Source organism: Myotis daubentonii, chromosome 2 (assembly GCF_963259705.1).
Source record: "Myotis daubentonii chromosome 2, mMyoDau2.1, whole genome shotgun sequence".
Lineage (NCBI taxonomy): Eukaryota > Metazoa > Chordata > Mammalia > Chiroptera > Vespertilionidae > Myotis > Myotis daubentonii.
In genome coordinates this window covers 19,992,800-20,020,729 of record NC_081841.1, presented here as the reverse complement: position 1 = coordinate 20,020,729, position 27,930 = coordinate 19,992,800, and the positions used below count along the sequence as shown (strand labels likewise).

The window sequence follows — 27,930 nt, the reverse complement described above, 5'->3', positions numbered from 1 at the left end:
CTGTATTTTCAACAATGAAATTTTATTACTTTTAGAATTAATTAAAAAGTAAATGCAATGCATCTGATAAAAAAATTTATGTCTAAGTACTACAGAAGCTAAACTCATCTGAATTAACATCCACTCCATCCCCAAATTCCATAGTAACAGAGTAGAAACACTAGACTCTGGTTTGATTTTCTTAATTTAAGGAATTAGATTTGAGTTCTCTCATTAGAGAAGGCAATCTTTAGCATCATTCAGAGTTGATCAGAAAATGAGACAAAAATCAGGAGATAATATTTCTTTATTACATATTAAAAATTAACAAAGCAATATATATATACATATATATTTTGCAAGTCCACAGGACCTCAGGAAAAATATATGTTCTGTATGTGAAATTAATGTTATGGTACTGTGGTTCATGTTTCGTATATTCAAATACAGAAGAAACTATATGTAGAGTGATTATACATGGGTACAGAAGATGAATAATAATGAAAAGCTGTAATTTTGTGAACTATCACATACATTGTGTCAAAAAAAATGAGTAAGTACAAATGACCATATACTGTTAATAAAGACAAGGAGGAAACTGTTACAATATTTACGTTTAAATACTAAAACACAAAAATAAAACAAATTCTGTGTCTACAAGAATTTTTGAAGTGTATACAGTGCATTGCAAATAAATGAGCTCTTTAAAATTTAAAGTCCATTTCCAGCAAGGTACTCCAAACATAAGCATATTTTTATACTTATGATTTCTTTCTCTTATTTTAAAGTCTCTTTTTGTTTATAAAAATGTTTCATCATGGCTGATATCTCCGGAATCTAATCTCTAGCCTGAAGCTGAGACTTCATGCAAACATATTCGCCTTTAAGGTTGCATCTTCACATATTTTCTCCAAGTATTCAGAGTAAAAAAGTACAACTTCCTTTATCTGGTCATGTTTGTCCACATTTAGTGGCAGTGCTTCTGTTTCAGTAGGCTTCCTTACACACGCCCTTTTCTTTTTTTGCTGTCAACAGCGTCTCCCAACTCACACAACACAAGTGATAGGTAGTAAAGTGCTTTATACAGAGAAATACTATATAAATGTGGAGAGGTTCCTCTTAACATGCCACAGGGCAAAGTTCACACATCACACAAGAGAAGGCTCTTTTTAAGAGACACCTTTTCTGATAGAAGGGTTGGGATTCCTTAAAATCTTATTACTTTAAGTAGCACAAATGTAAGTAACATATCTGAAGCTGGGAGAAGTCCTTGTTATATGTATTGCTCTTAATGGATTATTGTTAAATAGTATACTGCTATTAAAATATTCTTAATAGCTATGAATTTTAGAATCAATTCTATAGAAAACAGGTATCAGCATAGATTTTTTTTTTCATTTCTCTTTATGAAACAAAGTGTATTTAAACATGGACCCAAAATAAATAGACAAGGCCCATGCATTGGAACATTTCTATACATTTTGGCACTTAAAAATATTCCAGTTTCATTATTGAGTTCTCCTTTCCATTAAGCTTGTGTTTTATCCATAGAGAAGTGCCATTATGTGACATACACCTTTATTGCTACTTGCACTCTCTTTTTAAAATATCCATGACTTTTCTTCCAAGAGATGGTTTCCAGCGCTGTACAAAACTTTTCATATTCACAATTAGTTTGCCTGTTCTTACATCCTCATGTCCTGCTACAAGGTACTCCAAACCTAAAAGAGAACAAAAGGAGCTATATAGTATCATAATTTATTGAAGGGGAGATGTGACTTCAGCAATTTTATGTATGCATAGTTAATGGTTTTATATATTCACGGTTGAATTGGGAGTAATCCTATATAATAAAAGCCTAATATGCTAAGTGTCTGGTTGTCCGGTCGGCCATTCAACCAATCAAAGCATAATATGCTAATGATATGCTCAGGCCACTCAACTGCTCGCTATGACGTGCACTGACCAACAGGGGGCAGATGCTCTGACTGGTAGGTTAACTTGCTGCTGGGGTCCGGCCAATTGGGACTGAAGGAGATGGGCCGGACATGCCCTAGAGCCCTCCTGCAGTCCCTCCCCAGCTGGCCAACCTCCTGCATCCCTCCCTGGCCTCGATTGTGTGCACTGGTGGTCCCTCAGCTTGGCCTGTGCCCTCTCACAATCCAGGACCCCTCAGGGGATGTTGGAGAGCCAGTTTCGGCTCGTTCCCGCAGGCCAGGCCGAGTAGACAATAACAGATGACATGTAAGAATTCATGCAGTGGGCCTCAAGTAGACAATAACAGATGACATGTAAGAAGCATTTATTAAGTGCTTTACATGTATTATCTCATTAATCTTGAAAATAACCTTATAAGTAGGTATTATTTTTCTTCTTGTTTTACAAATGAGGAAATGGAGGCTTGGCATGATCAATAACTTATTCTGTGTCTCTCAGTGGTAGCAGCATTTTGACTTAAGGTCAGGTCTGTCTGATTACAGAACTATTTACTCTGTACTATACCACCCTCTATTGTAAAGAAGTAGGATTCCATGGGCACTTAACACATTGCTATAAATCAGTATTTCCTGGGGACTCACTATGTGTGGTAGTGTATAGTAAGGAGAATTTAATGAAAGTTTAAAAACTATTTGGGAAAACATATCAGAAGAGAGCTATGGGTAATACAAAATAGCACATATTTACTAGATAAAGTTGATGTGCTTTTGGAAATAGGAGGTTTATTACAAATTTTAAAAAAGATTTTTTTGCTGTTGTTAATCTTCACCTGAGGATATTTTTCCATTGATTTTTAAGGAGAGTGGAAAAGTGAGGGAAAGACAGAGAGAAACATTGACATAAGAGAAACACATTGATTGGTTGCTTCCTGCATGAGCCCTGACCAGGGTCCAGGCTGGGGAAGAGCCTGCAACCAAGTTATGTGCCCTTGACTGGAATCAAACTCAGGACCCTTTGGTCTGCAGGCCGAAGCTCTATCCACTGAACTAAACCAGCAAGGGCTAAAAAAGATATTTTTATTGATTTCAGACAGGAAGGGAGAGACAGATAGAAACATCAATGATGAGAGAGAATCATTGATTGGCTTCCTGCATGCCCCCTACTGGGGATTGAGCCCACAACCTGGGCATGTACCCTGACAGGGAATTGAACCATGACCTCCTAGTTCATGGTTGAAGCTAAAGCACTGAGTAACACTGGCCAGGCTATTTGTTATACATTTAAAAAAAAATGGTGAGCACTGACCAGACCTAGAGCTGACTTTGTAATTCAGAATTCTTCTCAGGCTAACAAATACATACATAAAATATCTATATGTTAATAAAAAGAAATATGATAATATCCCTCAGTAGATATTTGTAGTAATTTGTAGTATTTTTCATTAATATTATACACTGAGTGGCCATATTATTATGACCACCCCATCAGTACAATGAAGTGAATTAGTTATGCAAATAATAATAATAAAACCTTGAGAGTATTTGCTTAGGAAGTTTTCAATATTCAGTATTTTTGGAAGTGTCAATGAAGTACTGGTGGGGAGGTCAAAATAATCTGGCTGGTCATAATAATCTGGCCACTCAGTGTAGAACACAGCAAATAAGTAATCATGTTTATAAAATAAAAATTTCCAACCCAGCCAGCATGGCATAGTGGTTGAGGCCTATCTATGAACCAGGAGGTCACGGTTCAATATCCAGTCAGGGCATATGCTCGTGTTGCAGGCTTGATCCCCAGAAGGGGGCGTGCAGGAGGCAGCCAATTGATGTTTTTCTCTCATCAATGTTTCTATCTCTCTAAAATCAATAAAAAAATATTTTAAAAAACCCACAATCTCAGCTCTAGCTGGTTTGACTCAAGTGGATAGACCATCGGCCTACGGACTGAAAGGTCCCCGGTTCAATTCTGGTCAAGGGCATGTGCCCTGGTTGCAAGTTCAATCCCCAGTAGGGGGCATGCAGGAGGCAGCCAATCAATGATTCGCTCTCATCATTGATGTTTCTATCTCTCTCTCCCTCTCCCTTCTTCTCTGAAGTCAATAAAACAAATAAAGAAACCTCAAATTAAGGGAAAATACTAGATGTTAAAGTTCAATTGAAAATTTCAATTTAAACTCATGGTTTTAAAATACATATGTATACTTGTTTATTCACTGAAATAACCTAGAAAAATGTCATTCAGTGAAATTATTGGTTCAGGAAGGGAGTACCAATTGGTGTTAAAATCATTAAATGAATGGTTAATGGAACACGTGATATTTGTATAGTGATTAAGTAACACCACATGCATTATTTTTTAATCTCAAAAGGAAAAAACAACTTTGGTCAGTGGCTCAGTTAGTTGAGTGTGGTCCCATGTACCAAAAGGTTGTCAGTTTGGTTCCCAGTCAGGGTATATACCCAGGTTGCAGGTTCCATCCCCGTCGGGGTACGCACTGGAGGCAACCATCAATGTTTCTCTCTCATATCGATGTTTCTATTTCTCCCTCTTCCTTCCTTTCTCTAAAATCAATAAAAAACTTTTTTTTTAAAGGGAAAACAAAAAAGCCCAATGGAGAGATCAGACTGTTATCACTCTAACTCAAGTGTCAGTTTAGCAACACTGATGGTGGGTCATCAGGTCCTATGTGTCTTCTGATGTTATTTGACACAAAGTACCCAACATGAAGTATATAACACAAAGTGTAATGGATTCAAGCCAAAATGTTTATCTTGATTCTATCAAGCTTGTCTTTAAAGGTTACGGAAAATATTGGAGGTCTAGGACAAGCTAAATGACACCACACGGAACCAACTAGACAAATGTAGAAGGGTAGGGTGGTCTCCAGGACAGCTGGTCTGGTTTCTTAAACAATAACAATTTTTTCAACAACAATAAAAGGAAACTGTACTTGAATAAAAGAGACTTGAGGGATTTAAAAACCAGATAGTATGTGATCCTGGCAAGGACAAACCACCTCAAAAGTCAGAATATGGTCTGAGTATTAGATTATATGAAAATAAACTAAAATTGAAGATAAAGATCATTAACTGAATAAAGTGGGCTACATATATTATTATTTTATTTTGGTTAAAAAATATGACATGTATGTGGACAAAGAAAGATCTGGAAGGATTTTCACTAAGATATTAACAGAGATTATCTCTGGAGGGCAGAAATGTGAAATTTAAAAATTTCCCCTAAATTTCTATATCTGTAATGTATCTATATATTGCTTCTATAACAATAAAAGGCTTATTTTAGAAGTTTATTAAAACAAGTCAATCCTAAGTTAAAGATAGTTATGGTGGCGTTTTCAAAAAAGAGAGATAAAAGGAAAATAATGACATAGAAAGGTTTAGACATTGGGGAGCACAAATGTATGAGGGATTATAAGGTATTTAAATTCTTAGCTTTTGCATGAGAAAGAATCCCAATCCTGCAGGACACTCAACCAACTGAGCCACACTGGCCAGGGCTTAAGTGCTAGTTTTGACATTCGAAAACATATGATTAATGAATGACTAAAAGTATATATGAATATAGGAATGGATGACTTTGCAGGTATGCCTAATTAGTTTGCTCTTTTTCCAAAGTAGCAAAGGAAGCAAGTTGGCCTGTTAAGGTTTCAGAATTTTCTTATCAGCTTTCTTTACCCTTAGCTATTGAACTTGTAAAAATAGAAAAACAAAGTGAAATGAAAGAGTGTCTGGTTTTGCTTTGGCAAGTTCCAGTCTTTTCTTCAAAGTGAGTAAACATGTTTTCAAGAATTCTTTGAATAATTGTGCTTATGTTTTCAATTGTGATGAACTCAGTTGATTCCTTGACTGTTTGGCAGAAATCTGATTAGGAAGTATAGTTCACTTCCTGGAGAGTGGCTCAGATGGTGAAAGCTTTTGTTTTTAACGTCTGGCTAACAAACGGAGCAGATTTTTTTCTTCTTTTGCCAAGATAGTAGAAAGTGCTTATAGGAAGAGCCCCTGTGCCTCAATTGTTGGGAAATAGGACACAAATTAATGACTCTTCCTTTCCTGTATTAAAAAATCGAAGATTCTGATTACTTAATTTGTTCTTTGAAACAATATTTATTTATTTAAAATGCTTTCTTTTTCTATTTTAAAAAATTTAAATTAACTTGAATGAAATACTGAAGGCATAAAAAGGGTGTGAGCGTCTATTTAACAGTAGAAATAAAGTCAAGAATTGTATATTATTGTTTAGATGGTTTGGGTTGAGGTAGATATTTTATTGATAGTTTCTCTCTCTCAGTTATCTGTTTGTTTCCCTCAAATTTTTGTGGGAATGACTTCTTATTAATATAACTGGTTTCCTGGACTTATATTTGGAAGGGATTATATCCAGAAGAGAAATTATGCACTTGTTTCAACAGTGCCGTTGAGACACAGAAGGCAACTACACAAACGGAAATACAGAGAATTAAAAAATATATATTTGATGGCTGATGTGGCTCAGTTGGTTGAGCGTTGTCCTGTGCATCGAAAGGTTGCTGGTTCGATTTCCAGTTGGGGCACATGCCCAGGTTGTGGATTCAGTCCCCGGTGGGGGTGCAGAAGGGAGGAAACCAACTAATTGATGTTTTTTTCTCTCTTTCCCTCTGTGTCTAAAATCATTTAAAATCAATAAAAATATTTTAAAAATCAATAAAAACATGTTTTAAAAGTTATTTGTGCTCTGTCCAGTGCTGCTCAGTGGTTAGAGTGTCAGCCATTGCACCAAAGGTCTTGGGTTCAAGACCTGGTTAAGGGCACATACCTGGGTTGCAGGTTTGATCCCCAATTGACATGTCTCTCTTATATTGATGTTTCTCTCTCCCTCTTCCTCCCTCCCCTCACCCCTTCCTTTTCACTCTATCTAAAAATTAATAGAAAAATATCCTGGGATGAGGATTAACACCAACAACAAAAAGTTACTTGTTTTTCTAGAACTTACTATTTGGAAACGATGTTACTATTATTTAGGTACTAATGGTAGGCAATGGAGACACTATGATCAAAAATCTAAATCTTGTCCTCAAACTTAATAAGGGAGACAGTAAAAAAAGCAGTTTATGACACAGTATGACGAGTGTACTTATAGAGTGTAAAGGTACGAATCCCTGCAAATTCCACTGCACTTCAAGTTTCTCTAATATTCTACAAGGCTTGCTTGTTTATTTCTGCTGTTTCTAGTTTAAAACCAGAGTGATCATTTAATGAAAAATAAGATGCTAACTTGAGAGTTGTTTTCTATCCAGGAGAAACAGATGCTTCTCATGCAATAGTAAAAATGAATTCAATAGTATTTGCACAGATGGAATTTTGCATTTGAACTTCCTTTGGGAGCAAGTTCTACCCAGGGAATCGTAATAGGACCTAGCTTTCAGATAAAGTGTTAGTGGCAGATAAATTCATGAAAGTGTTTTCTATGCTACTGACACCTGGAACCAATCTGAGACTTCTCTTTTAGGGCAAAGAATATTATATTGCTGGATTTTAAAGTATTATACTTTAATACAGCACCTGGAAGAGAAATCGTTTTTTGATGTCAGTTCAAAGAATTCCATTTGGGCTTTCCCCAGACTTCAGATGTGAAAAGGGGAGATGCTCTTTGCAGAGTTTATTTAGGTTGTGGTTCAGAGACTGTAAGACAAACAGCAATTCAGCAGAGAGAAAGTAGAAAAAAATCTAATGCTCACCAGGATTGAGGATTGGACAAGTACAGCCTCTGTTAGTCCATGATTCTGGATATAATGTTCGCTTTCCTCGTAAAATTTTCAATTTGGTAGATTTTAAGACTTTTTTAATCTTCACACTGACCTCAGCATGAGATCCTTTATCATGAGCTGATAAAATCTTTATTTTTAGCACTGTAACAACACAATTCTCAAAGTCAAAATGCATAAAATTTCATATCATCTTTTGAGGTTTGAACAACAACTTAAATATGCACTTCAGAATATAATGGAAAAGTGAATTAATGATGTATCATTAGGCTCAGCAATTTGCTACTGGCTTCATCTAATTTATATCAACTATACTCTTCCTTCTTAGACATTTACAACTGCTACTCATTCCCATATCACTACCCTAAAAGAATATCGCCATTTGCCTCCTGCAAGTATAATCTTAAACACATTCAGCTATCAACTAAATAGAAAGATGTGGAGGTAGAATTGTTGTCCTGGTTTTTATTTAGATTCTAATTATATTATACTCTTCTGGTTGATTATGTATAAAGTTATGACAAAGAGCAAATGTTACTAACAGTGTATATTTTAAGTATTCTAAAGAGATTAAATAATATTATTATTTAATCTTCTTCCTCTGGTGTAGAATGCAAGCTGACTGGGGTTAGGGAGGCTGTCCTTCTATATGATGGCAGAGCTCCAGTATGACTCATGATTCCATTATGCTCTAAGATCTGTGAAATAGATGGGGGAGGTGTTAAGTAATGGAATAAGTTGGTGAGGAGGAGAAAGTAAACCTAAGGAACAGTGGATGCAATATTCTGTATTATTAGAGAGTTCTTACTAGCTCATCTATATTTTGATGAAAGATTGTGTGTAATGAGAGAACCCTATCCTGGCTTGTTCCATATCCATACGACTAGAGAGCTGTCTTTTTAGAATCATCAAGTTTTAGACTTTGAAGGGGTCTTAAGAGCTCATCCAGTTTTGTTTTATGCATGAGGAAGCAAGTTTTAAGAAGTTAAGTGAACTGCTCATGTTTGCATGATTTGTTGGTTAGAGGTAGAGTTTGGGCCAGAATCCTGATGGGATAATTGCATGGGATATGTCCCTTCATGTACATAGCATAGTGCCTCACACATAGCCAATGCTCAGGGGCTATTTTGGTATTTTGGGGTATTTTTTCACTAGACTGCAAACTCAGGGAATTTGTCTATTCACAACAATAGCTCAATAAATATTTGCTAAAGGAATGATCAAATCAAGTTTTCCCCCATTAAGGTAGAGAATGTGGTGGAACCATTCCTCGGCGCCCCCCCCCCTCCCCAAGACTATAGGTGTATAGTACTTAATAAGATCAAGGTATTTCGTTACATCATTAAGAGCATTCAAATTCTCCTAAGCAGAAAGTAATACAGTTGTATTAAAAGATGCCAATGTGGTTGTTTGTAAATTCAGTCAGAGAGTTACTGAATCTATGTGATAATGAAAACCAATTGATATTTCCACTGAACTGACTGACTTTGAACTAAATGGTCTTTTTGTTGTTGCTTTTGAAAGTAAATACAATTCCCTCTAAGTAAATACTTTTCCTTATTAGGCACTATATATTTCAAAAGTTTTATTCTATTATTTAGTCAAGTTGGCCGATGAAAGGGGAGAAATATGCATGTAATTTTAGATAAGATTTATGAGGTTTTTAACATTTACTTTTTTTTATCTCTTATGAGATTAAATACAATGTTATCAAGAACCTAAACACTTGGTTTCAGAAATCATGACTTAAAATTTTCTCTTCATTGTAATGCATATTTCAGGCCCTATAAGTTATGGAACAATAAAAAGCCCAGACACTAGTCAAGAATATGTTGGCAAGCCCTAGCCTGTTTGGCTCACTGGATATAGCATTGATCTGTGTCCTGGGTTTGATTCCAGTTATAAGGGCACATGCCCGGGTTGCAGGCTTGGGTTGTGGGCTCAATCCCCAGTAGGGGGTGTTTCTTTCTTTCTTTTTCATTTCAGAGAGGAAGGGAGAGGGAAAGAGAAATAGAAACATCAATGATGAGAGAGAATCATTGATTGGCTGCTTCCTGCATGCCCCCGAACCCCCACTGGGGATTGAGCCCACAACCTGGGCATATGCCCTGACCAGGAATCAAACCATGACCTCTTGGTTCATAGGTCGGTGCTCAACCACTGAGCCATGCCAGCTGGGCTCATCATTGATGTTTCTATCTCTCTCTCCTCTCCCTTCCTCTCTGAAATCAATAAGAAAAAATAAAATAAAAAGAATAAGTTGGCAAGATCAGATATCCTTAATATTTAATATTTATATTTAATATTTAATGGTAAACATAAAATTGTTTAGAATAGAAGGTAGTAACAATCTGTATTTAGGGTAGTGACATTTTCTTTATATGCTGCATTTTCCTGGTATTTGAAAGATAGAGAAACATAGAATATACATAGAAAGCAGAGAAAAAAACTCAGGCAGTCAGCTCATCTCAGAATATATATCCTCTTACTCCTCAGAAATATACCATTTACTGAGCATCTAGTAAGTGCAAATTAATGTGCTTTTCAAAAATCTCATTTCATGAGGAAGGTGGCATCATCTCTATTTTACAGATGAGGACGTCTGTAGAAGTTAAGTTACCCATCTCATAAACTAGAAATGAAACCCATATAGGTCTGAGCTCTTGAAATACTGCTTTATGAAATACTGCTTCAAATTGAGTTCTGCTTTATATTACCTGATAAACTGTTACAGGAATTGTCCAAGTGGCTAGAACCTTCCCTTTTAGATTACTAAAACAGGAAGCATCCATAAGAAAGGATTATGTGTCATTTTCTTTTCTTTTTATTCTTTGCTTCTTCTCCTTATAATATGATAACTTTGCCTTGACTCACCAGGGCATTCCATGCCATCTCTATTAGGAAAATCAAGGCCAAGACTAGAATACTGTACTTAATATCCTATATAATAAAAGCCTAATATGCTAAGTGTCCGGTTGTCTGGTCGGCCATTCAACCAATCAAAGCATAATATGCTAAAGATATGCTAAGACCATGCAACTGCTCACTATGATGTGCACTGACCACCAGGGGACAGACAGGTGACCAGTCGCTATGACGTGCACTGACCACCAGGGGGCAGATGCTCTGACCTGTAGGTTAGCTTGCTACTGGGACAGAGCAAGACAGGCCAGACACACCCTGGCGCCCTCCCGTGGTCTCTCCCCGGCTGGCCAATTTCCCATGCCCCTCCCCAGCCCCGATTGTGCACCAGTTAGGTCCCTCGGCCTGGCCTGTGCCCTCTTGCAATCTGGGCTGAGGGACCCCCCTGAGTGCATGAATTTTGTGCACTGGGCCTCTAGTTATTATATAAGACTAATGTTTTAACATATTGAGATGGTCACATGCCAGGCCTCCCATTTTCTAGGAAACTCTTCATACTTAGTTTGAATAGACTCTCAGAAACATTTAAGGACTTTAGACTCACCATATGAATATTTCATTCCACAGAATGCCTTGGAGTTTCCTAAAACCTGTTCCTTACATTCACATTTACCTACAGAAAGAAAATGAGAAATGATGTTAGTTAGAAACAGAGAGAAGAAAAACCATCAAGTAAATCCAGGTAACATAACTCTTTAAGACTTGAGTGATTCATACAACATCATCCACAGATATTAAGAAACCATGAAAAGCCATTCAGGAGAAATAGTCACTGCCTTGGCCTATGTTGCTCAGTTGGTTGAGCATTGACCCTTGCATGGAAATGTTACTGGTTTTATTCGGGTAGGGCACATGCCTGGGGCATGCAGGAGGCAGCTGATTGATATTTTTCTCTCTCCCTCTCCCTTCCCCTCTCTCTCTAAAATCAATAAAAATATATTAAAAAGAGAGTAATAGTCACTCTCTGAAAAAATTCGTTGTTATCCAGTGAAGTATTGACCTAAGAGAAATACAGAAATGTAGAAATACTGATATATTTTAATGCTTGCAATTGATGAGATAAATAGAGTCCATGCTAATGGAATGGAACAACTAATAGATAACCTATAGAAAAACAATTATATTTTTATAATTAATGTTCACCACCACCACAAAAGTCAAATGAAATAAAATAGTTGGGCAGTTCTTTGAAGGTAATGCCATGAAATTAAAATAATTTATTGAGCTCCTATTGTAAGCAGGACATGGTGCTCTAAACTTCAGAGTATATAAATATGAGCAAGGCATGATTCTTGCCTTAAGATGTGCAATTCAGTAAGGTGAATAAAGCAAATATATTAACAGTGATAAGTGTTCTGGGTACAATATTCTTGGTTGGGAGGTCACATGTTTAAATTAATTTGGCATTATCATATCAAAAATATTAGAATGGAGAGAAAATGAAGGCAGAACCAATTAGAAGCTAGTGAAATTGATGATAACAACAGTAATTAATTTGAGTGCCAGGTATAGGCCATAAACTATATAAGGAGAGTAGTATTCTGGTGAGACACATAGTGATATTGACTGGCTCTAAAGCTTCTCTAGGAATCAGGAAATGAGATTTGCAAGTGGCAAATCACACTGGAATTAAATAGTGAGAAAGAGAAATCAAAGGTGCTTAAAATGAGCTGTTGTGATTTGTTAAATAATATTGCTTTTAATCTAAAACTAGCAGAGAGGATTACTCATTCAGAAATTATAGTAACTTAAGTGAATAGCCCACAGCTTTTGACAATTCCACCAAAGCAGGACAGTATAAGTACCATGTTATAAAACCTAAAAGAATTCCAAATGTCATGTATTATTCCTCAACATAATGTTCTTTTCCTTAGTCCTTCAGCCTATCTATATATATAAAACCCTAATATGCAAATAGACCGAGCGGTGGAACAGCCGAACAACTGGTCGCTATGACATGCACTGACCACCAGGGGATGCGTGAGGAACATGGTGGACGTTGGCAGCAGGTGGCAGAGCGTGGAACATGGTAGGCATCTGCTGTGGCGGGATGGTGGAGCAGGTGAGTGGGGGCGCCAGGCCAAGGCAGGGCGATGGTTGCTGTCATCAGGGTGAGCCTCTGGTGGTTACTGAAAATTCTTTGCTCCCATGCACCGTGGTCCCACTGGGCTCTTACACCTGCTGCCAGTGCCAATCCCGCTCACATCTACTGCTGGTGCCTGGCACAGGCCCCGATTGCTTGGCACTGTCAGTGTGTGTGAGTGGCAGTTGCTGGCCTCGATTGCCCCTTAGGGTTTTTCCACCTCCACCTGCTCCTAAGGGACAATCAGGGCCGGCAGCGCCTCTTGTACCCACTGCCGGTGATGGCCCGCTTGCACCCGCTGCTGGCGCTGGAGCCGCTGCTCACACCCGCTGCCTCGGCCCAGAACCGGCCCCAATTGCTCCGCACGGCAGGGCCGGCACCATCAGTGTGTGGAAGTTGTGGCGGCAGTGGCAGGAGCGGGCTGCCAGCAGACAGGGGACTGGGCTGTGGCAGGAGGGGCCAGGCAGAGGTGCAGAGCATGGGCCGAGACCCGCTCCTGTGCCCACCACAGCCTGGCAGCCCACAGTTCCTTTCAAGGTGCACAAATTTGTGTACTGGGCCCCTAGTAGGAACATATGTAAGTGTGTTATTTAAAGATCTTTCTTTGGCTGCTTTCCAATACTCTCATTTCATATATTAAGACATCAGACATGAAAATTTGCTTTTGAATGAATCTTTGTTGATCAGGCTTCAGCCTTAGTTTTCTTAAAAGAAATCTGGAAAGGGATTAAAACCTGTTTAGATACACTCGGTATCAGAATGTTAAAGGGAGTTTGGAAGAGAGACCATTGCTTACAGTTCTTTGGTACTAAAGGCAGTTTTGTTGTACACAAGGTGAAATTTTATATCTGATGTTCTCTACCTCACAAGAAGTGGTAGAAGTTAAAAGTGACTTTTTGGTATAGGACATTATATTCCTAGTTATGGGAACTCATGGTACGTAAATAGGTAGGCAGGCACATATATTTGAGAATAAATCACAATGCTTAGGTAACTGATTATCACTTTTGTACTGAAAAAAGATGCCCAAGAGTACTATTCTATACTGAATTGAAATATTGCTGTTTAGTTGGAAACTGAGCAATGTCTTCTGCAATCTGGAGTTCATCCAGATGAATTTCAGAGGCTCTCTGAGGACATCATAGACCTAACAGCTGTTGTGAACACTAGAGTCTGGAGTCATTCTAATGCCAGCATGTTATGCGCTTAATTAGTGTGCTGCCAGCTCCCTGGTAACAAGATGACTGGCTTAATGAATGTCCTAAAAAAATGACTTTTATAGACTGGCTTAGCATAGCAGACAAAGTTGAAGAATTATGAAAATCATTGTGTTAGAAAAATGGCAGGAAGCTTTCAAAAGTAATTATTAAAATCAGAATTCAGACTTTGTAGCATTAAGGCAAAAAATTAATGGGAAATATTTTTTCTTTTTCAAATGCAAAAAGATAAATATGACAACATATTTCCCCATCCTTTCCACCTTCTTCCCTCTTGTGAATTAAAATGAAACCATTAGGAAAATGATCATAAGATTATGTTAAGTGAAAAAAACTGTGATACGGAATTACAAGTATCAGTGTTTCTCAAATTTGGGTTCTTGATTCTTAAAGGGCCCATGAGTTCTTTTAAAGGGCCCATGAGTTCTTTTTTTTTTTTTTTTTTTTTAAATATTTGTTCTTGTAAACTAATGACATTTGGGGCACGTATAACTGTAAACATAACCTTTTCTTTAAAAAATATGTTTTTATTGACTTTTAGAGAGAGGGGGAGGGAGAGGGATAGAGAGATAGAAACATCAATGACAAAGAAACATCATTGATTGGCTGCCTCCTGTACACCCCTATTGGGGATTGAGCACAAAACCCGGGCATGTGCCCTGACTGGGAATCGAACCCTGACCTCTTAGTTCCTAGGTCAACACTCAAACACTGAACCACACTGGCCAGGCCATAACTTCTTTATGAGAATATATTGAAATTGTAGTTTCTAACTCTGCTTCAGCCATACTGGCCTGTTGCTATTTCCGGAATTAGCCAGGCCTAGTCCCACTTGCTGTGTCTTCTACATAAATGTTTTCCCCTCTGTTATCTGTATAGTTGAGCCCCTTACCTCCTTCAGGTTTTTCCCCCTCAAATGTCACGTTTCATACGACTTTCCCTGACAACCCTATTTAAAAGTATGCCCCTCCCAAGCACTTCTTACCCCAATCCGTTTTATTTTTCCATTATACTAAACATCATTATATTAAATATTTTATTTGTTTATTAGTTGTTCTCCTCCACAAGAATAAAGACTCCTTAGAGGCTGGGATTTTTGTCTGTTTTGCTCAATTACTATAATTACAATATTTGTATATAGTATGGGTACTCAATAAACATTTGTTGGCTGAAGGATGAATTTATAAATAACTTCTACAAATTGGTAAGAACATTGCAAACAGGAAAGTTGCAGAAAAAGAAACCTAAGTGACCAAGAAACCATGAAAAGTTACCAACCTGTTAGTAATCAGGAAAAGGCGGTTTAAAATGGCAAGATCCCATTCTATACCCATCAAATTGGCAAAAATTGAGAAGTTTGATAACACTAACTTTAGAAGTCCAATAACTGTTGAGTTAAACTGTGAGTGAATTAATGAGTTAGAGTAGTGCTTTTATGTGCCATATAAAAAATTGTTTAATATATACAAAGTATTAATGAGGATGTGGTGCAACAGGATGTCATACCTTGCTGGTGGAATGCAAATTTATGCAACCACTTCAGAGAGCTATTTGCAATATGTGGTAAATTTGACAATAGCACACCCATGACCCAGTAGTGTCTAGGTTGTGCCCTAGAACAGGGTCAGCAAACATTTTCTGTAAAGAAACAGATGATAAAAATTTTAGGCTTTGTGGGCCAAAGCACAATTAATGATACTATGTAGGTACTTATATAACCACTGAAAGTGTAACCATTTAATCCTTAGAGCAGGTGGAGCTTATAGATTATAGAAAAACAGATGGTAGGCAAGATTTGGCCTGAGGACCATAGTTTGCCAGCCCCTGTTCTAATGAAACTCCTTCTCAAGTGCACAAAGTCAGATAAGAGAACATTCATGGTGGCTTTATATATGACAGTGAAAAACCAGAAATTGGAAATACCCTAATAGGCAAACAATGGGAGAATAAAAAGTGGTATATTCATATAATAGAATGGATAAACTAAAAGTTGTACATATTCAGGTCAAAAAATGAAAGTGAATGATAAACACTAAAAATTCAGGTTAGTGGTTATTCTGTGGAGTAAGGGAAGCTCCTGGGGGCTTTAAATGTATCTGTAACACTTTAAAATTTAAATGAAAATATGAAACAATTATGACAAAGTGTAAGATTTGGTGACACTAGGAAGTGTGTATATTGGTTATTAAATTATACTAGAGGCCCGGTGCACGAATTCATGCATAGGTCAGGGAGAGGGACCTCAGGAGGTTGGCTGGCTGCGGGAGGTTGACTGTGGGAGCACACTGACCACCAGGGGGCAGTTCCTGCATTGAGCATCTGCCCCTTGGTGGTCAGTGCGCTTCATAACGACCAGTTGTTCGGTCATAACAGTCACTTAGGCTTTTATATATAGAGATTATATTATATTTTATTAAAATAAACATATTTTAAAACTTATTTTAAGTTTAATTTGGATTATTTAGTGAACACTTTACAACCAAATGCTAATACAAGATTTCATGCATTTATGTTTGTGTTAAGGAGCAAGTCAGTGCTAAATGGAACCACTTGATTTTCTATGAGAAAAGAATAGAGGCAGGGTGGACACAGAAATTATGTAATCCCATCAATATCACAGCATGCTCTTCAAATGAAGGAGCTGATAAACATCATAGGAAAATTGAGTCAGAGGAAATAATAGTATGGACTTGGTAAATTCAAAGAACCATATTTATGTGTTTTGGCTTCAGTAAAAATCACTTTTCATATTCAATTCATGTTGTTAATTTGAATTTTACTAGTTTTATTATTTGGCTTACATTTAGTTTGTAAAATTGTTCTTTTTTTTTTTAAAATATATTTTATTGATTTTTTACAGAGAGGAAGGGAGAGAGATAGAGAGTTAGAAACATCGATGAGAGAGAAACATCGATCAGCTGCCTCCTGCACATTCCCCACTGGGGAAGTGCCCGCAACCCAAGTACATGCCCTTGACCGGAATCGAACCTGGGACCTTTCAGTCCTCAGGCCGACGCTCTATCCACTGAGCCAAACCGGTTACAGCTGTAAAATTGTTCTTATTTTCTAGTTATAAAAAAGCTATAAAAATGAGCTCACAGCTTGCCTCTGCTTTGTACATATTAAGTTACACTAGGTAACTTTAAATGGACCTGTACGTTTCCTAACCTGATATATTGTTAGCTCTCAACTGTGTAAAGCAGCATGTTTTAGAGAGAAGGAAATACACCAAAGTATTAACAGTAGAGTAATGAGATTTGGGTGACAATTTTCCAAATTTTCTATACTCACTCCTTATGTTACTCTAATAATTTTAAAAAGTACAGAAAAGTTTATTAAAATACCTCTTAGTTATATTTAATAGTTTTATACTTATGGGAATCACTACTTTATTAAATGTCAGAACTAAAGAGTTCCCCTATAGGATCCAAAAGCTGTTCTCTGGTTTGTTAAGAATCATTGTTTGTCAAAACCAGACCTGGAAATACATTATATCATTGTCTCACCTGAATGTCGAAGTGCAGAAAATCCTTGCTCATCCTCCCACTCCCAGGTTGATTCACTCTTATTATTAGTGGAATGGAAATCAGGAATTTCATGATACCAGTCTATGTCTGTGCTGCTAATAAAACAGAAAATGATGAAGACATTATTAAAGAATTTCTCAGAACTTGAATGAAATGACTACTTTTATAGAGATTTAAACATTTTCAGCTACCTTTTCAGAAACAAATAGTGTTTTAAGGACCTATTTATTATTAAGAAGAATAATTTGTTTTGCAAAATGAACTAGACCATCTATAGAATCTTGCAATAATAAATGACTTGAATCTTAATTTGACGAAAATTCTTTAAAGAGATATGTAAAGCCCAGCCGGTGTGACGCAGTTGTTGAATGTTGACCTATGAACCAGTAGTTCACAGTTGGATTCCCTGTCAGGGCACATGCCCTGGTTGCCAGTAGTGGGCATGCAGGAGGCAGCCAATTGATGATTCTCTCTCATTATTGATATTTCTACCTCTCTTTCCCTCTCCCTCTCTCTGAAATCAATAAAATAAAATAAAAACACATAAAAAAAGAGATTTGTAAAGACGTCTTTGCTCCACTGATGGCATACAAGATTTTCCATATCACTACCAGATCTTCAAAAGAACCTGGAAAACACATAGATGAGAACAAGAGCCATGCACATTCACCTGCTGATGCAGTCTCCTGTGAGAGGGTCGCAGTTCCCTGCACAGTCACAGGGCCTGCAGCCGTAGTCTCCGAAGCCCCAGTATCCCACCATACACCTGTCACAGTGTGGCCCTGCCACCCCGGGCTTGCAAGGGCAGTCACCATTACTGGGGTCACAGAAGGTCACTGAGCTGAAAGGAAGGACGGCTGATCCAACTGGATGGCAGGAACACACTACAACAGAGAGGACATACAAGGACTGATGAGTGACTGGATTGTGGAGACTGGGCCTGCCAATCCCAAAATGGCTTCCTTTTACTACACAGCATGTCTCTGAGGCATAGCCTTTAGCCAGTTGGTGTATACTCAGAGAATAAAAGCTAATTAAATTACAGATAAGAAGATAAAATGAGAAAAGCAAGTCTGTTGCAAAAAACCCCGCATTATCTATAATAATAAAAGCATAATATGCTAATTAGACCAGCTGTCCTTCTAGATGTCCCTGTGGACAACCTTCTGACTTTCCGGATGAAGCCAGGGCTGTGAGGGAAGCCTGGGTCCTGGGTGGCAGAGGGCAGCTGGTGCTGGCAGCTGGGAGAAGGAAGGCCTAGTGAATTTCATGCATCGGGTCTATAGTTTATTATAAAATTAAAGGCATTAAATATGAATGGATTTTGGTTGGGGCATGGGAATGAAGACAAAGAAGGAGCAATTTTGTGATAAAGGGAAAAAAATGATGAGTACGGTGTTCAAGAAGCCAAAAAAAGATTGTTTCAAGGAGGTAGGCAATATCAGCTGTGTCAAATGCTGATAGGCCTAAGATGAGGAATGGAAATGGATTATTGCATTTCACAACATGAGGGCCACTGGTGTCCTTGATAGGGACAGTTTCAGTGAAATAGTGAGTAGCAAACCTAATTGAAGCGGTCTTGGGAGAGAATGGCAGTAAAGGAAGTTGAGCCTGAGAGCAGACACCTCTTTTGAGAAGATTTCCTATAAGGGCACAGAAATGTAGTGACAGCTAAACCTGAATGGGGATGTGAACTCTAATGAAGGTGTGAGTTTTGTTTATTTTGTTTTAAGATGGGAGAATTTATAGCATGTCTGGAGTGTGCATTGAGTGGAAAGAAGTTGAAGTTTGAAGTTTATCACACATTTGGAGAGAATGTATACTGTATAGCATGAATGTATCAAACTGCTATGTGAAAACTTTAAAAGAAATCACATATTCCAATATAAACATTTCCTCATTATGAGGTGAATAAACCAATAGTGCCTTTATCACTCAGGTAAGTAAATTTTGTTCTTGACAACGTATAGGGGAACCAGAATAAAGACCCACATCTAATGTAATATATGGTATCCCACCAACACCATTATCTTTTTCTCTAATAGAAAATTCAAGCCTTTCTGGGATTTAGCCCCTCTGTACTACCATACATTTTAAAACCTACACGTATTTCAGGAATGGCCAGAGAAGAATGTGATTCTGTCACATGTGCTAGTGGATTTCTGTCAATGTGACTTTTTACATAATTACCAGATAAAAATACCACTTGCAAACTATGCAGAAGTAGCTCCAGGCAGAAGGCCCTGACATCTTTCACAGCATACTTTTTCAGACTGCACACCGAGGCTTGCCTTGCATACCGATCTCCTGAAGTTTGTATAGCAGGCAATATCTGACACTCATAATCTACATTTCTTATTTTCTTCCAAAATGCAAATGTATTTCCTTCTTGCTTGGGGAAAAATAAGAGGTTTTTCTTAGATTCTGGTTCAGGTTCTGATTCTCCAAAGTATATTTCTTATTAGTTGTTGATTCTAAAATGTAACTCAAGCACTTAATTTTTACCTATTCATTATGATGAATGTCAAAGTTACAACCCAACTGGAGTGACATAAATCCTAGTGCAGCTTTGTCTTTTCTTGTTAGACATGAAATCCAATAGCAAACATTTGCCCTAAGCTGCTCTCACAACCAAATTAGCAAAACAAAATTAGTTAAAATGACATTTTTAACTCCTAAATATTGTTACAAGATTTCTTTTAAAATGCAAATGACTAACTTAAAATAATATATTCTATACTGATATGTCCTGTTATAAGAAAACCTGAAATGATAATACAAAGCATTCAAAACAGATACGATAGAGAAAATGGGCACTTTCATAAACGATTTCACAATAGGTTCCCTTTAAATAATGAATTTAGATACTTGCTAAATGTTACACGAATTTTATTTACAGATATGTGGTTGCATCAATACACCTATTGTGTGAAGCACTGTTTCTCTATAGAGTACAGAAAAGAGGACATGAAGCTGCTCTGGAGTATGTTCTACCAGAAAACCTAACTTGTAATGCAACAACAGATGTACATGTTTTCTAAGTAACCTTCTGCATCTGCAAGGCTCTGAAATGAGTATTTGTTTCAACCACAAATGCTAACAATAAATGCAGTTGTTTGAAAGTTACCTGTAACATGTCTTAGGAAGATCTCTTAGGAAGACAGAAAATAAAACAAGGACAGTATAATAGACTTGGTAAGGGCACAAACTTAGGAGTCAGACTAGATGAGTTCAAATCTGGTTCTAAGGCTTATTCCTTTGTGGAATTAACCTCCTCAAGACTCAGTTTTCTCACTGATGAAGTAAGAAGTATGCCATAGGTTTGTGTGAGGATTAAATAAGATGACGTATATATGTAGCAATGTATCAGGCATTTATTGGCATCAAATGCTCAAAGAATAAATATTATTATTATTATTATTATTACTAGGGGCCCGGTGCACGAAATTCGTGCACTGGGTTGTGTGTGTTGGGGGGAGTGTCCCTCAGCCCAGCCTGCCCCCTCTCACATACTGGGAGCCCTCAGGCGTTGATCCCCATCACCCTCCAATCGCAGGATCGGCCCCTTGCCCAGGCCTGACGCCTCTGACAGGGGACCCTCATTTCCCCCATCACTGGTTCTGCCCCCAGCCCAGACCTGATGCCTCGGCCAGAGGCGTAGATCCCCATCACCCTCCGATCGCCTGATCGGCCCCTTGCCCAGGCCTGACGCTTCCGCCAGAGGTGTCAGGCTTGGACAGGGGACCCCCATCTCCCCCAGATCACTGGCTCTGGCCCCCGCCCAGGCCTGAGGCCTCTGGCCCAGGAATCATGCCTGGGCAGGGGACCCCCATCTCACTCTGATCGCTGGCTCCACCCCCCGCCCAAGCCTGATGCCTCTGACCCAGGCTTCAGGCCTGGGCAAGGGGACCATCATATCCCCCCAATCCCCGGCTCCGCCCCCCACCCAGACCTGATGCCTCGGCCAGAGGAGTTGACCCTCATCACCCTCTGATCACCAATCACCGGATCGGCCCCTTGACCAGGCCTGAGGCCTCCGGCAGAGGTGTCAGGCCTGGGCAGGGGACCCCCAGCTCCCCGCGGTTGCAGGCTCCGTCCCTGCCCCTGCAGGATGCCTCTGGCCTAGGCGTCCGGCCCAGGCAGCGGGGACCCGCAGCTGCAGCGGCCCCGCGATTGTGGGCTCCGCTTTAGGCCCAGGCAAGGGACCCCTAGCTCCCGGGACTGCCAGCTTCGACCCGACCGTGCCCAGCTCCCATCGCTGGCTCCACCCCTACTTCCTGCTATCACTGGCCAGGGCGGCAAAGGCGCCTGATTCTCCGATCATGGCTGGGGGGCAGGGCCAAGGCGGCCCTGCTCTTAGCTCCCCCCTGGGTTTCCGATCACTGTCAGTGGCAGGGGGCTTCTTCCTGCTTTCCCTTTCACCTCCCTGCATTGTGCCTACATATGCAAATTAACCGCCATCTTGTTGGCAGTTAACTGCCAATCTTAGTTGGCAGTTAACTGCCAATCTTAGTTGGCAGTTAACTGCCAATCTTAGTTGGCAGTTAATTTGCATATAGCCCTGATTAGCCAATGAAAAGGGTATCGTCGTACGCCAATTACCATTTTTCTCTTTTATTAGATAGGATTATTACCTAGGTGAAACATTGGTTTTAAAATGCTCACCATTCATTCATGCCTTCACTCACACCTTTGTCAAAGAGTTCTTGAACTTTAGAGTTAACATGAACTATGCTAGGGGCTGAAGACACAAAAACGAGTACCGAGTCACTAACTCTTCAGTAAAAGAAGAGAGATAGGCAAATAAATAATTACAGGGCAGTAAATGTTATAACAATGTAGTCCAGGGTGCATGAGAACACAGAGGAAAGAGCAATAACTGCCTCGGTGTAGATAAGGGTTATTTTGAAAGGAAATTAATGATCAAACTGGCTTTCAAAATAAGCGGAAATTTCTTGCTTTACACCTGGAAGAAATTTAGAGGCAAATGGCTTTCTCCACGATTCTAAGTCCTATAGAATTAGGTAACTCGCCTGTTACATGTTACTTTCTTTGGATTAAAAAAAAATCAATCTGCTATTACTGTCCTTTTGTGGATCAGAACATGTTGAGGAAAAAGTAGGGTCTGATCTATGGTCCTGCTGCTTATAGAAAGGTACCCTACAATGTAATGTAGAACTAGAGTCACAGCTGTCAACCCATGTGAACGTAAGTATGCACAAATGGCAGGAATATAATGGAAAAGTTATGGCTTCCTTTATTCTGATGGGGTTGCTAAAGCCTTTGGTGGTGGAGTCATAGGAAACCATTGCTGTCTTTTCATCTTTATTTGCACCTTCACTAGACTCCTAGGAGTTTGTTTGCATGTCTTTCACTCAGAGAGTGATCCATGATGCCAAGTGTGCTGTAGACACACCCAGTTGTGTTCAGCATCTTACCCTTTTGAAATTGCCAGGACTCCTTAGCATTACCTTATGACTCTAGCTTTTTGCTATTCTGTTTGTAAAAGCTACACTGGGAGCAAAATACCCTGAAAGTATTTATTTCTGATTTAGCTTTTCTAAAAACAGAACTCAGAGTTCAAGGCCCTCAGCTGGGAAAGAAGCTGTTGGTCAAGCCCTTTCATCATTGTCCAGTGGCCACTCCTCAGTGTGCTGCCCAGGCTCCCAACATTTTCTCCTGAAAAGGCCAAGGCCCTACAGAATTTCTTATGGGGAATTTTTAACGTCAAAGCAATTTTGAAAGCTGTCCAGTTGCCTGCGGAGGTTCTTGGATGACTAGGAGTTAAAGGAGATGACTTTGCATACAACTCTAAACAGAAAGGGGGCAATATGAGCTGTTGTTACTATATTTAGTGTGAAGTTAAATGTTAGATAAAATAAAATCTTCTAGCCCTTTTGGTACTGTTTTCTCCTTTCTTTCTACTACCAACTATTTGTAAACAAACTTTACTCTGTACCCCTTTATTAGCCTAGGGAAGTTTTCTATACATCCTTTAAATGTTATATGCATTGTGTTCAAAGATGTCTAGTTCCATGATGTTAAAGGTGTATGTTAGTTTCAAATAAAGTTATGCTAGAATAAATCTAATAAGAGAATGATCTAAATTAAGATTTGCCTTTCACTTACCAAAATGCAGTGTCTCCTGAGTTACTGTACAACCCACAAAAAGAAGATCCATTTCTGCCTCTATTCAATACTTTAAAAATAATTGTAAGGTATTTAAGTATATTTATTATCTGTCTTCTATAAAATTTTAAATGAGTAATGCAAACAAATACAAGTCACACCCTTTAATTTTTAATGCTTCACTATGTGGCTCCTGCTCAGACCCTACATTTGATTTTTGTATCATTCCTTTCCTGTTTACTATTTGTAACTGAACCAGTTACTATTTATTCCTGAGTATATCTCAGAGTTCTTTGACAGCTAAATAGCCAATTTTATATTCCTGGATTGCTACTTCAGTTAAAACTGAAGAAAGTACTTTTGAAGTAAAGACAAATTTTACTACAGGGAAACATTTCAGTATAATTTTGGACACAGTATTTTGCTTTGATGATTGGTTATATCCCACATCATTATCTTTTTGTTGAAGAAGCCTCCTGTATTCCCAATCACTCAGGCAACATCCACCCAGGCACCTAGCCAGGAATTGAGGTCATCCCTAACCCCTTTTTCCTTTGGAGAAAGAACCCTTATTTATTCCATCTATTTTGCTAGTAGCTCTCTCCTTTGAACTGATGTTGCTAGTCCCTGCTATAACCTATCATGGTACCCTTCTCTTCATAACACTTACTGCAGTTTCCACTTACATACTTACTTGGATAAATGTACTTATAGTCTGTTTCCATGGGGTTAGGAACTGTTTTATTGTATTCTAGAGGCCTGGTGCATGAAATTCATGCACGGGTAGGGTCCCCAGGCCTGGACAGCCATCAGAGCCGATCGGGGCCTTCCGGCTGCCAGCTGGGGCCTTCCTCCCCTGTCTGCCAGCTGCTGGCCAGGGCCTTCCTTTGTTCTGTGTTGACCCCTGGTGGTCAGCGCATGTCATAGTGAGCGGTTGAACTCCTGGTCAGTCGAACTCCAGAAGGGACAATTTGCATATTAGCCTTTTATTTTATAGGATACAGTGACTCTGATGAGCCTGCCACATTGTCACCACTGAGTAAATCTATGTTGAGTTTTTAATAATGGATGAATTATAGTCACTTAATAACTATTTCTTAATGATTGATATTCTTCTGGCCTCTAATGTAATCTCTTTATGTTGTATTTTTTTGTTTGTTTGTTTGTTTGTTTTTGCCTCACTGCTGTTTCTATGGTACACTGTAAAGGCCTAGAGAGTAGGAACCACATCTTTTCATATCTGTATCCTCAAAACCTAGGACCATAACTGACCCACTTCAGGGACTCATTCAATCTTTGTTGAATGAATGAATGTACCTCTCAATAACCAACAAATGTGAAATGATTTATGTTTTAAATGAATATACCTCTCAATAACTGACAAACGTGCAATGATCTAGGTTTAAACCTCCACGAAGGTTCATACTATTTATTTATAGGTTTTTAGTATCTTAGCACCACAGCATTTGCAATACTAAGATACTAGAAAAATAAAAAATAAAAACAAAGCAAAACAACAAGTTCATAGAAAATTAAAATGCTCAAGTAGAACAGATTATTCTTAATCTTGAGACTATTTCCTACATTTAATGCTTCACTCAGTCAAGTTTTATTATTTATTATATTTAATAAAAGTTCTTTAATCTAACTCTGTAGGAGACATTCCCACCACACTGGCAGCAAAATTTTTTGTGTGTCACATTCATCAATCTGAAATTCCTTTCCTCACTTTCATCCAATTATATCTAATTATGACTCTTTGTTCTAGGGGAGTAAATTATTTTTTGCCACTCCCTATATCCCCTTACACTTTTTGAGTATGTGTAAAAAGTTATATTCTCTCTGATAAGTTTCCTAATTGATCTGAGAACATTTATGCTTTTTTATATTTATCTATTAGCATCTCTCTTTTCATGATTGTTTTGTTGGTCTGTTTGGAACACTCTCCATTTACCATCACCTTTCTTGTACTAAGAATTCTTAAGATAAATGCAATTCTTTATATTCACACTTCACATGGCTCTTTATCAGTAAGCAAAGTCTTATTCAAAACCCAAAGTGTTATTTTTAAAAAAATCTAAGTTTTTAATATATTATTTTTGGCTCCAGTATGTATATCTGATTATCCCCACCTTTGTTAACTCATTTTGTTTTCATCAACTATGTCATGATTTGGATCTTTGTAGGTCTTTGGCTCAAAGTCTCTGAGGTCAGACAAAGCTGGGTTCAAATCCCAGCTCTGCCTCTGACCATTTGCATGAACTTAGACAAACTATATAATCAATTTAAGCCCCATGTCCTCATTTATAAAGTACAAAAGACACCACCTAACTTATAAAAATTGCTAAATGGGATAACTTATGTCCGTTGCCCAATAGTAACTGGCCCATAGTAGCTACTCAACAAATGCTAGTTCTCTTTTTTATACCCCATCTAATTTTGTCTGGACTTCTGAAGGTTTTGTTATTTTATAATTATTTGCTTAATTAATTCTTGTCCTCATCAAATGCAGAATGACATATTACTTAAGTTATTCAGTGAATTACACTTTGTTTTGGAGCCATTTTAGAGAATTCATGACCTCTCCTACTTCTATTCCCCAGTCTGACTGACTTTTATTATTCATCAATTCATAAAATTTCTCCTTGTGGGGTGAATTTTAATATGTTATTTAATCTTTTAAAAGGATAGTCCTACTCTGATTATTACATTATGATATATGTATTTTCTCTATCATTTTAACTTCTTAACCCTCTTGTTTTATATACTAGATTTTTTTAAAAGCTGAGATTAGCCCAGCTGGCATGGCTCAGTGGTTCAGCATTGACCTATAAACCAGGAGGTCACGGTTTGATTCCCGGTCAAGGCACATGCCCAGGTTGCGGGCTTGATCACCAGTTGGGGGCATGCAGAAGGTAGCCAATCAATGATTCTCTTTCATCATTGATGTTTCTATATCTCTCCTTCCTCTCTATGATCAATAAAATTATATAAAAAAATAAAAAGCTGAGATTAGAGCTTTCTAACTATTATTGCCGAATCACTAGAGTCTAGTAAGGACTAATTTACTTAGAAATTAAAGTCTATCTGATCTAATGAGTGATAGAATGTGGAGGGAGAGAGTAGGAAAGGTAGGAGGATTCTAACAATGATTCTTTGGATTCTTGTTTGGCCTTTAGGTAATCAGTTAACTGGTTGAGAAGCAGAATATAGTAATAGGAGAAGCAGGTTTGGTATCAAAATAGGGTTTCTGTAGGCCCTTTGGACTTGAGGTGCTTATGGGATGTCTGATATAGAATAAATGGAGTAGAAATGGTTTTTGAAGTTGTGGATTTTGATGTTCTTTCACAGGAAGAAAAGCATAGTGTAAAAATCCGGAGGGCGAAGTGCCAGAAGGAGACCAAGATGAAGTAGCCAGAAAAGTGGGATAAAAGCTAAGAGAATATATAAGAAAGAGAACATAGCTAATGGACACATGGACTTCAAAAATATTGAATAAGGTAAAAACTGTGAGGTTAGATTGGATATATTGGAACTCATTAATAAGAGCACTGATTAGTCAGAATTCTTTTGGTTGCAAGCACTGGAAATGTAAATCAATCAACTTAAGGAATTATTAGTTCATGTTAATGGGAAGGAGAAGGGTGGATCCAGGGTCTTAAATGATATTAACATTTTCTCCCCATCTTTCTCCATAATCTCTGTCCTTTTCTGTTTTGGTCTCATTCTTTTCTATTGAAGACAGGCTTTCAGTCCACAGAGAAAGACAACATTGGAGGTAGCACCAGCCTCACATCTTCTCATCCTCACAAATCCAGAGGAAGGAGGGAACTCTCTTTACCCACTTCAGAATGTATAACTTCTGGGAAGGACTCTGACTGGCCAGGCCAGCCAGGGTCATGAGCCTACACCAGTGATGGCGAACCTATGACATGCGTGTCAAAGGTGACATGCGAACTCATTTTTTTTGGTTGATTTTTCTTTGTTAAATGGCATTTAAATATATAAAATAAATATCAAAAATATAAATCTTTGTTTTACTATGGTTGCAATATCAAAAAATTTCTACTTCTATATGTGTCACGGCGCCAGAGTTAAGTTAGGGTTTTCAAAATGCTGTTTGCTTTTCAGAAACAGTTACTTCATATTGATTCTATGCTGGAATCATACACAGTTACTTTCAATATAAAACAAAGATGTCTATGTTGTTTACATGACATAAAATGAACTCATGTGGCTTTCTAAGATTACAATTTGAAAGAAAAGCCCACCTAAGCTAATACTGAAAGAAATGTCAATGACCCTTGAGGAAAATCCTTTTCTGAGACAGACCAGAACATAGGCACAAGAATGAAAAATGGAAGGTGCTATGGG

The 27,930-nt window shown here is 38.2% G+C and overlaps 1 protein-coding gene across 5 annotated transcripts in view; it reads right to left on the bottom strand.

The window, feature by feature from the left end:
- Positions 1-268: 268 nt before the first annotated feature.
- The window catches only part of NTN4 (netrin 4), a 114,351-nt gene continuing 86,689 nt past the window's right edge, over positions 269-27,930 (bottom strand). For 3 of the 5 annotated variants that reach the window (XM_059681940.1, XM_059681942.1, XM_059681944.1), the window contains exons 6-10: positions 18,098-18,311; positions 17,407-17,522; positions 11,145-11,213; positions 7,652-7,822; positions 269-1,700 (exon numbers count right to left, since the gene is read on the bottom strand). In XM_059681940.1, the coding sequence (XP_059537923.1) occupies positions 1,564-1,700; positions 7,652-7,822; positions 11,145-11,213; positions 17,407-17,522; positions 18,098-18,311 (707 nt within the window). In that variant the 3' untranslated portion in view covers positions 269-1,563. The remainder of the gene's footprint in view (positions 1,701-7,651; positions 7,823-11,144; positions 11,214-17,406; positions 17,523-18,097; positions 18,312-27,930) is intronic. The other 2 variants (XM_059681941.1, XM_059681943.1) reach the window with 2 other exon arrangements.